We start from the raw sequence: 10,870 nt of genomic DNA, 5'->3' as shown, positions 1-10,870 counted from the left end.
AGGTCGAAGAGTCATCGGAAGCAGGAGTGAATTCAGAGTCAACAACGGAGGGTGACTCCTCATCGGACTCGAAGCTGTCGGGAAGAGGCGGTAGCTTTCCAGGAGGAGGGGGTTTATCATCAGATCCAGAACTATCAGCTGGACGATGCGACAGCTGATCAGGCTTAAAGCCATCAGGAGGAGGCACTAGCTCGGCAGTAGGAGACTTATCATCAGATCCAGAGCCATCGACTGGTGGAGGCAACGGCTGATCAGGCTCAAAGCCATCGGGAATAAGTGGTAGCTCGGCAGGAGGAGGCTTGTCATCAGGTCCAGAGCTATCAACTGGGCGAGGCGACGGCTGGTCAAGCTCAAGGCCATCGGGAAGAGGCGGTAGCTCGGCAGGAGGAGTGAGTTCAGAATTAACTAGGGGAGGCGACTTCTCATCGGCGTTGAAGCTATCAAATGGGGGAGGCGAGTGCTCACTGGATTCAGGACCATTGGCAGGTAGAGGAGGCAGCTGGTCCTCAGATTTAGAGCTATCTTGGCGATCCAGCTTTGGGGACTGCCGTTCGTTGGGTTCGACACCCGGTTTCACGTGCACGGCTGCTTTAAAGCTGGGGAATAATGCCTAATTGACCTCTCCGTTAATATTGGCTTGAGGAGACGCACAATTGGGTGAACTTACGTCTCGACCTGGTAACAACGTGGCGGACGCTGCCGCAAGTCCTGCACATATCAGAGTATCCATGTTGGTGTGGGGGAGAGGATACAAGTAGTACCTGTAGTAGCGGTTATTTATACTTGATCATAAAGAGTTTTGTGGTGCCAAAGGCTCTTTGATCACCTTTGTGTGTAGGCGGGATACGGTCACGTGTTATCCAAGCGGGCGCCTGTAATATGTCGCGCGTGAGTCTATTTTAAGTGCTAATTAGTAACAGCTGATGAGGCGATCCTACTGCTCGCGCTTCCACGTCTGCAACATAGGCCGAGACTATCCTTCGCGTCAATTTCAATCAATGATGAGCCAACACTGACATATGCATACCGTTGGACTGTCCATTTCGTATGATCGAGATTTGGAACCAAGGGCAAGTCTCCGAAGCGTTGGGCACTTTGGAGATTTGCCTATAAGTGAATCTCAACGATATTGTGAGACGCGCTACTATATAAGCACAGAGTGACATCGAGTTTTATTGGTACATTTCGGCAGATACATTGGAATCTTGGGAGCAGGAAGTTGTGGAACCGTACACAGTGGGAGTAGGCGTGAGATACAAGCAGCTGTGGTAAGTCAAAAGTCCGGCGCAGAGATGTAATTGTGTACGAATGAGGCTGGTAATGTGTGCTTTTGCAACGGGTGTGCTGGCGTTGTGCTGGGAGTGACGATATTCAAGAAAATGGGGGGGAAACCTTGCTGGATTCATTGCCAAGGCCAGTTTCCTTCGGAGTCATGAGAAAGAGACTGAGGCGAGTACGTGAGAAACTTACTTTCGCCAGTGAGTAAGTGGTGGGATGTGTTTGGCAACTGGTCCTCTGGCTGCGAAGATTCTAGCCATGCTATGCCCAGCCTGCCGTACTGCATACCACACTGAAAGTGTTCGGCCTAGAAAAGAATCCTATGAGGGTTGGCTAATTATGAAGCCGGAATCATGAACATACAGGAATAGATGAGTCGACGTGGCCCTCCCATTGGTAGCTCCAAACACGACCCCTGAACTCGGTGCGCCCATGCACGACAAGGCGCCCATCGTCAAGAAGAAGGGAGACATCATTAGCGCTGACGCCAGGCATATCGATTTCTAGCAATGAAGTTGAAGTATCTTGGATGTCGTATTGCCGAACGCTGTTGGCGCGTATGTGAGACCCAAATCTGGAATAAAGCATGTAACTTACCATGGAGTTTGCGTCAAGAGAGTGTTCCCGTTGTCGTCTGAGGCAAGCTGGTCTATCATTTCGTCGTCTGAGGCAAGTTGGTCTATCATTTCGTCGTCTGAGGCAAGTTGGTCTATCATTTCATCATCGAGGGCAATGTTTGGAGTACCAGAGGACGACAAGGCAGCCGAAGGAGGTGCTAAGCCCTCGTCGCCCCGAGAAGATAAAGTTCGTTTGTATTGATGGCGAGAAGTGGGTGCCAGTAGTGAATGAAGCTCTCGGACCTCAGCTCTGGTGCGGGCACCAGAGCGACGCGTACGAGAGCGGGCGGCAGGTTCTGTGACCCGAGAGGAGCCGCGTTTCTCGTCCTTCAGCTTCAGGGCTGAAGCTGAAGATCTAGTGCGAAACGCCTTGCAACGAGTTCGAGTTTGGTTCCTGGGCTTTGTTACTTTATAGGTGCCGCGTTTGAGGAGGGCATTTCTGAAGTAGGTGGGAAACATCTGCGCCACATGAGCGGACTGTTAACGAGGCAAATTATAGAGCATTTGTGATGTACATGGAGCTGTTCTGGTTTGAGATCCCACCTATCACTCCACTCCTTACGTAGTGTCGCATACCAGAGTTTGCGCTCGATTTCTTTGCCCATTGATTGCTCGAAGCCGTCGACCTTGGTTTTGAGCCATTCTTCTTGCTCATCATCGAAGAACTTCATAGCTTTGCGTGGAGACATATATAGTAGAAAGAAATGGCTAATCAATTGGGAATGAGGTCGAGATGCATGGCATATTGGACTTGCAATCGTAGTCTGTGACGGCCCAAAGTTCAAAGTCCGACTATTTAGCTTGCGAAATATAGATGCTATTAGGCGCAAGTTGCAATATTAATTGCGCTCCAAGTTTGAAAGTAAATATTTTATTCGGCTTATAGATAAATGACAAAGTAGATATTGATATCAAATCGGTATGCGCATCAAAGCACCACAGCAAATGAAACCAGAATTAGAGCACAAAAAATGGAGCAAAACGGTGACTAAAAGGCAAAGTTTGTCTCTTCATCTTCGTTCTGAACTTCGGGCCTGAAGTCAGAAAGCCTTTTAGGTGCGTGATTAATTAGAAATCAACTTTCAACGATATGCGTACTCACTTCAAGATACAATTATCCACCAAGGGGATGTCGGTTTCAACAGCGTTTTCTACAAGCGCCTTGCCGCCCCAGGGGGTGGTAGGATCGTCCGACAATGGACCCCGCGTCTTGACGACCAAAACCGATCCGGTCCAAGCGCGAAATCCATTAGCTTCGATGCTCATACGATCGATCATAAGGGAGTTGACTCCATAGGCGACGTCCCCAGGCTCAAAGAGAAAAGTGAACAACATATTTTTCTTCGGGCGTGGTACGTGCTCTGCGTAGTCATCGGGATGCATGGAGGGACGAGTTTGTTCGTCCAAAGGGTCGATAGGCACGAGAGCGCCTATATCTGTCAGTGATGGGAAAGGACGGAAGACAAAATTGAAGCGGTTTCGGTGGATATTTGCATCATTAGCAGGGCCGCTGAGATAGGGTGCTACGTCGATTTCATTGAGGCGCATGCCAAGGGCGTCGCTTCGGCGATATCGACTTGGTCGAAGGGGAACGAGCTGGATTTCCTTGGTGCAGATTCTGTAGAGAATCGCGTGCGGGTGATCCTTTGCATAGCGAATTCAGTAAGATAGCATAGCTAAGACAATGAATGAGACGGAATCATCTCACCTTCTGAGCATAATGCTTCTTCCAGACGTCACGAATACCTCGGTAAACATGCATAGTTGCTCTTGCTGGGCGCATTATGAGAAGCCAAAGGAGGAACGCCATCGTGACAGCCACGGAGGCCCTAATGGCGTAAAAGGAGAGGCGTAGGATGTGCAGGATGTGCACCAGGATAGGTAGCAAGTCTGTCATGACGCTAGCTATAGATGTGGAGCTGGGGTGTGTGGTATACAATATCGCTGCCACCAGGCCTATATATAGCAAAGACTGTGTACGTGACTAATGCATGCTGCACCATCATGCATGGACATATGCATTCCGATGGCCATGGCCATGGCCAGCTGCTATAGAGCTGATTATGAGCTGCATGCGCAGCTGCAGGCCTGGCGATGTACAAATTTTTCTTCCTTCGCGGTGGTAATCGGAAACATACACGAAGTCGAGAGATTACAATGCGTCCGGGCCCGTGGCCACGTCGGCTCCGCGACAGATCTACTCGATCCGTGACGATATCGATCGATCTAAACGTGCCAGATGCATGCATATGGGTGTCGTACGTACGGGGGACCCGCTGGCCATACATGTCTGGGTGAATTTCAGCATGGAAGAAAGCACCGCGCGCGGGGATAACTTACAATACATTAAGGAAGACAAGCATGGAAGGGAGATACACGGTGGGACTATCGAAAGGCGTAGGAATAGATATATGAGCTTAAGAGTGCATATACTTGATTAACGACGTATAGTGAACCGGAACTGGATTCATGATTCGCATTTATTCCTATAGCCGTAGCGTAATTAATCGAAGCGAGATAGCTCAATGGGAAGCGACTTACGAGAATCTGCTTCGGAGAGCGCGTATTTGAATCAATGGATGTAGCCACTGAGGCCATAAACCTGTAGATTCATTAGTGTTGGGGAAAGGGGTAGGGAAACGCGGTACATTCTGATGGCTTTGTTTACAATGACACTGGAAATCACAGGTGAAGCGAGGTATGGCACGATCTCGCCGAGACGGAACACGGCGAGCTCCCCTCTCCATGGAAGGTGTGGCGCAATTCGTAGCAATGCTTGGTTTACATCACATGTCGTTTTGCTGTAGCCATAGATCCTGAAGCGATGACGATGGGAGCTTGCGAGGGAGACCGTGGCGTCATGTACACGGTAGGCAGCACCTCCGTGGCCTTGGAACACCTTCTTCACGTCGATTTCCGGAAGTTTATTGATGTCGACGTCGTTACCAGCACAGAGGGGGAAGTTACGCATGCGGCGTCTGTGGTCGTGCTGGGCAAACAAAAAGCCTTGCACTCCTCTCGCGTTCTAGAGGTAATCAGACGTTAGACAAAGGATAGCCGCATATTAGGTGGAAGGAGGACCCACCCTAACCCGCTGAGACTTGTGAGCGCGTGCGGCAGCGGAAGCCGCTCGAGAATTGGCCGATCTAGATGGCCCAAAGGGTAGGAGTTGAACGCTCGGGGACCTGTTGACGCTGGAGCGCTGCACGTCGAGTCTCATGTTGGCGAGGGGTAAGTTTATAATTGCTATTGGGATGAGACATAAACCTTCTATAGAAGGCTCTTATGTAGAAAATGTGTATGGCGCGTATACGTACGCATGCAATGTGCATGTATTTGATGCATATGGATGGATGCAATATCAACTCAGCTTGCTGTGTACATGGATAATTAGACACGATCGGGCGGTCGCGAGCTGAAATGTACGTATATCCACGAAAGTCGTTTGAATCGCATGCATATATATGTACAGATCGGCGAGTGGTGAATATCGATCAGCTTCGCAGCTCTCACATGGTCAAGGGGGGAGCAGGGGGTAGCTTATATATATCAGGCCTCTTAGGCGTTGAACGCGCAAAGAGGCCTATATATTCATATGCATATAGATCTAGAGCTCTAGATATATACATGAGTTGCCTAGTAGTTGCAGTTGCAGTTCTAGATCTAGACGGAAGTTTGCAGTCCGACGTCCACGTGATTCGTCAACGTCGTGTATAGTACACGCTGCTACACGCACGCCATCTTCATTGCGAAGAGCAACTGCGATCTATTGGCGACGCTACAGCAAGATACCGTACGTGTAAGTTCGAAGATACATGCACACAAATTCCACTGACTCTGCTCCTACAGGTACTTTTTATCTCGCGAGTCCGAAGTAAAGTGTTCAACGCTATACTCCGCCCGTCCCGAATTTGGCTGCAACTGCAGACTTCGTTTCACTGTATTTCGACGCAAGCTGCAAAACGATATAGCACGCATAGATACGACGACGTCGACACGTCTTATCATGCAGCTACAACCAGACTCGAATTCAGACCTATCTGATTTGACCGAATCAGAAGGGGAAACCAACCTCAGCGTTTTCATTCAAGACACGGACTGCGTCGCGTTCAAAAATAAGCTGGGGGAAAATTACACAAAACTCACGTTATGCTACATCTGTCATTCGCTTGATAGTGATAGGACAACATGCTGTTTTCGCAGTAAGAGATTTAGATAATGCGAATTTCTCGGTTCACGAAAATACAATTCCTATAGATCTCCGTCGAGTTCACGAGCTCCCCCAGTCCAAATTTGATTTTGACCTTCAGGGAGGCCGATTCACTCGCTTTAAATGCGAGGGTACCCTACGAGCGGAATATCCTGATTTTGTATATGAAAGAGATATATTTGAGACGGGTGTCACTGTTGACATTATACTGTTCCTGCAGGTGTGTACATATGCGTTCCGATGGCCCTGAGTTGAATGCCGGATTCCCACTCACGGTTTTTGAAGTCATATCTAGCTCCTGCTTTACTACCCATTGTTCGCAAGCAAGTCGAAATCGTCGATGCTCACGGAAAAAATATTATTCCGACGACAAGGTCACCGTACTGGAAGGACGAATGTGGTAACAATGATATGCTCACTTGGGTATCTACACTGCTTACGGTACATTATAGATGCTTGCAGCTGGACGTTAGATTTGGTATCTTGGATCTGCGAGTTATGCGGGCGACACTACTGCTTATCGTGTCAACCTTCACATCAGAAGTGCTGCGACACGGAGAACGTACTTGTATCAGCAATCAGCCCCGTTGATATACACAGACTGGCGGCTGATCTTCAATCGGTCGCTACGCAGGGAATGCCTGTCCCTAGCCACGGCCTCAGCCCCTCGACCCCAGCTAGTTATCTGGAGGCCGTGGTTCTAGCCGCAAATGATCACCGACACATCCCAATCATTGAAGGGGAATGCGGACTCTCCGACTTTGACTATCTCTGGATTCGGGGCCTGCCCTTCGTGTGTAGGGACGGTGTTCGACCGGACGGAAAATGGTCTTCGGATTACTTAGCTGCATGTTTCGGTCCCGACAGCTGTACTCTGGTCGATTGTGAAGAGCCTTATGGCACACGCGAAGACATTGTAGATTCGTTCCTGCAATCAATGTCTACATCTGGGCCCAATGTGTGGAAGTTGAAGGTAACACATGTCCTGGGATACCACGGCAGTTATCCAACTCTGAGTCTCGACATCTTTAGGATTATCCCACCGACACGTCGTTCAAACTCAAAGTGCCCATACCCGCCCAAGCCTTTCAAAGGGCCCTTCCTGTACGCGAATACACCAGTGAATATGGTCGTTTGAATATCACGAATTTTTTCCCGGCAAACTATACTTGCATGCCCGACCTTGGTGTGTGAGTTTATACTTTTACATAGTTTCCCTTGTTGAGCTGTTATTGCAGGCCCCAAGCTATACGCGGCAATGACTAGCCACCAGAATGGAAGCACCCGTCTACACATCGACATCTCTGACACAGTTAATATCATGGTTGATGACGGCAAGGCGCTCTGGCATATCTTTTCCAGCGAACATTTGGAAATACTCAAGGAGTTCATTATTTCCGAATTGCGGGATGAAAAACAACAGAGCTTTTCCCGGATCGATTCTATCAGCTCCTATCATGTATATCTTACCGACGAACATCTCGAAACACTCAAAGCTCGTTATAATGTACGGCCATTCACATTTGAGCAGCATCATCGTGATGTTGTATTCATCCCAGCTGGCTGTGCTCATCAGGTTCGTGCAGCTAGCTGTCTGTTTCCTCCTCGCCCCATTATACTGATTTCCTCAAGGTCTCTAATATTACACCATGTGCCAAAATTGCCATGGACTTCTTGGCTCCTCAGAGTCTTCAACGATGCATCAAAGTTGATCGAAACCTTCGCACCTGCCACCAGACAAACAAGGATACACTCGAGTTATCACTACTTCTGTTCCACTGCTGGATGGCACTATCAGTCTTCAAGATGCAGCTGAACCAAGCTGGGGAAACTGATATAACAGACAGTGCTCTTTCAAATCCAGCAAATAGGTATGTCTTCAATTACATTGGTATTGCCAGAATACTGATATGATGTTAGTGCACCCAACCCACACTCTGACTTCAGAAGTGCAGTCCTTAATGTTCTCAGTGAAGTGCAGCCCCCTGTGGTCACACCTGCTCCTTATGTTGGGACTTTGCCTTTGTCTGCCAATTTGTACTCACAACCTCATATCATTCCGTATCCTTATACTGTTCATCCCCATACATATGCACCTTCATCATCAGGGTTTCAACCTACTCCTGCTGCTTCTGTGGGCTCCTTTGCTTCTGTCTTTTCTGTAACACCCCATGCTGGCAGTGCTGTGCGTACTGTTCGAAAAACTCGAACATGTAAGAATTGCTCTCGCCCATATCCAGATTGTCGGGGTTCACAGCGTCGGAAGGATTGTGAATTTTATGAACACACAAACTAGATGACAGTTAACTTACTTTTGTGTTCTGCCTTTGGGTGTCTTCTGTGAAAACTAGATTTTGTTGAAACTGTAGTCTATCCAACTCGTCATGGCAATGTGAATGTGTGAATTTGTAGCTGCCAAACACTTTCTTGCTTGGGCTGCCTGAAATGCGAAGGAGACACCCAAAAGTGAGAGGATAGATGCAATTTATCCACAGTCCGTCTGTGAGAGCATGTGAACCTCCTATTCCCCTATCTCTCCCTTTGAGCTTCGCACCTTTGTCTGCGCGTGCACGTATATATACAGTCACTACCCATGTACACTTCTCATCTTCTTATGTTCACACTCAATAGCACATTGAGCTTGTTCATTTCTTTTCCAGGATGCCTCCACGGAAAGCCCGCACCTCTGCTTGCCCATGCGACGCCAACGGCCGCTTTCTATCATCGTCCTCCATAGCCACTTCATCAGTCACTTCTGCCACTCCGCATCCCTCACCCCCAAACTCACCAACAGTCCCACCCACTCGGCCTTTGTCCCCAGTACTGAACATGGCAGGTGACACAGGCAACCAGAAGCCCAATCCCTTGGAGATGCGGGTCATAGGATTGGAATCGAGTGTGAACGAGATCCTTGATCTCCTTCGCAAAGCAGTGAGTAACCCTCCTCCCCCCCTCCTCCCCCTGTCCCTCCTGTCCCAGCGGTTCCAGCTGCCCTGGTCGCGCCACTCGTTCAAGGGGCCCCCCCTTTGATCCCTTATGTGCCTCCTCCTACAGCCAACACCTCTATCGGTATGTTATCAATTCCTGACTTCTTTCCTGATGTTGATGCTGCAATCGTGGTATCTATTGGCAAGCACGAGTTCAAGCCGCAGCAGCTTGGCAAACTCATTCCCAGCGTCACTGCGAAGGCAACCACCACAATGTATGCTCTTGAGGACGGCACATTACGTGCAATGGACATGGCCCCCATCAAGGACCTCCCAGACTTCTCCACCTTCATGTGCACCTTGGGCGTGTATTTTCAAATCCTTTACTGCTACGCCGGGACGCCTGGCAGCATCCAAGCAGTGACCGATGTTGCCATCTCCTCCCAGGCATACACCAACCTCCTCCACGAATATTCTCATTACTTCAGCTACCCTGCCATCCTCACCTACCACATCACTCACCACTCCTGCCGCATCAGGGAGATGATCAGGGGTGATTACTCCTTATGAGATGACGAGGATCAAGTGCTTGTCAGCCAGCTCCACCGATTGAGCATATACCAAGAAGTAAAGCCAGCCTCTCCGTTGTCGAGCATGTCGCGCTCTCCCACATGTTCGGGTGAAGTTCACCTGAATGACCGAACGACACCCGAACGACACTCGAACGACACCCGAACAGAGTCCGAACACTAGCTGAATAATTTTCACCAAATATTCTATTTTACTGTTCAGCTATTGTTCACCTGATGTTCGGGTGACGTTCATGTCATATGAACTGTTCACCTGAACAGTAGGTGAATTCAGATGAAAATGGCCAGGTGAAATTCACCTGATGTTCAGGTGATGTTCATATGTTCACCCGAAATTCACCTGATGTTCAGGTGGTGTTCATATGTTCATCTGAAATTCACCTGAACACCAGATGATGTTCATATGTTCACCTGAATTTCACCTGGTGTTCAGGTGAACAATACCTGAACAAGCATAATAACTATATTAATCAATAATCAATAATATCAGTTATAAATTGAAATAAAAAAAAACATCAGAAGGAATTGAACCCGCGACGCTCTGAACAGTTAAGCGCCCAATAAGCGCTACAGCTTTGCAAATTACCACTAGGCCATAATGGCACTCACTAATATGATACATTTATATTTATATAATATGATACATTTATATTTATATAATATGATACATTTATATTTATATAATATGATACATTTATATTTATATAATATGATATGCTACGATTGTCTTATCTAATCGTTATCTAATCACTATCTAATATTTATCTAATCACACCGCCCATCGCCGAAATAAGCGCCGGAGTCCAGAAATGGCAGGTGGTTGATCCCACTGCCACGTCTCTTTCTTTTTCACCACCACCACCATCGATAACGCCCTCGAGCACGCACAACAGCGACGACCACGCCGACGACATGCAGCGACAAAGCCAAGATCAAAGACCCCCAACGACACGCAGCCAAAGCAAGAAGGCTCCCAGCGTCGCCGTGAAAACCAAGTCAACGAAACCCGCACGCAAAACCACCAAAGCAACAGACAAAAAGGAAGTGGATGAGCAGGGGAAAAGGTGCGTGTATCACCCGCCGCCTTCTTCCATTTACTGACATTCCCGCTCCCCATTTCCCGTCCCCCGCGCTCTCTGGCTACCACGACGACGACGACGCCACTGCCACCACCACCACTCCACCCTTCTCCCCCGCGCTGTCTGGCCACGACAACGACAACGACTACACGACGACAACAACAACACG

General features: G+C 48.5%; 4 protein-coding genes across 4 annotated transcripts; 1 reads left to right on the top strand and 3 right to left on the bottom strand.

Annotated features, from left to right (window-relative positions):
- Positions 1–1,430: 1,430 nt before the first annotated feature.
- Positions 1,431–2,584, bottom strand: PC9H_008857 (uncharacterized protein; the record flags this gene model as incomplete). Its single annotated transcript, XM_036778364.1, has 5 exons — positions 1,431–1,444; positions 1,471–1,585; positions 1,642–1,825; positions 1,876–2,354; positions 2,411–2,584. 5 exons carry the CDS (start codon positions 2,582–2,584, stop codon positions 1,431–1,433), a joined length of 966 nt encoding a protein of 321 aa, XP_036629792.1.
- A 299-nt stretch (positions 2,585–2,883) lies between these two features.
- PC9H_008856 (uncharacterized protein) lies at positions 2,884–3,792 on the bottom strand (the record flags this gene model as incomplete). The annotated part of the gene is made up of 3 exons (XM_036778363.1): positions 2,884–2,944; positions 2,998–3,539; positions 3,604–3,792. The coding sequence occupies 3 exons, from the start codon at positions 3,790–3,792 to the stop codon at positions 2,884–2,886; spliced, it is 792 nt and encodes a 263-aa protein (XP_036629791.1).
- A 675-nt stretch (positions 3,793–4,467) lies between these two features.
- Positions 4,468–5,115, bottom strand: PC9H_008855 (uncharacterized protein; the record flags this gene model as incomplete). Its single annotated transcript, XM_036778362.1, has 2 exons — positions 4,468–4,920; positions 4,981–5,115. 2 exons carry the CDS (start codon positions 5,113–5,115, stop codon positions 4,468–4,470), a joined length of 588 nt encoding a protein of 195 aa, XP_036629790.1.
- A 3,819-nt stretch (positions 5,116–8,934) lies between these two features.
- PC9H_008854 (uncharacterized protein) lies at positions 8,935–9,602 on the top strand (the record flags this gene model as incomplete). The annotated part of the gene is made up of 2 exons (XM_036778361.1): positions 8,935–9,040; positions 9,094–9,602. The coding sequence occupies 2 exons, from the start codon at positions 8,935–8,937 to the stop codon at positions 9,600–9,602; spliced, it is 615 nt and encodes a 204-aa protein (XP_036629789.1).
- Between the last annotated feature and the right edge of the window lie 1,268 nt (positions 9,603–10,870).

Source organism: Pleurotus ostreatus (genome assembly GCF_014466165.1).
Source record: "Pleurotus ostreatus strain PC9 chromosome Unknown scaffold_6, whole genome shotgun sequence".
Classification (NCBI taxonomy): domain Eukaryota; kingdom Fungi; phylum Basidiomycota; class Agaricomycetes; order Agaricales; family Pleurotaceae; genus Pleurotus; species Pleurotus ostreatus.
This window is presented reverse-complemented; position numbering and strand designations above follow the sequence as displayed.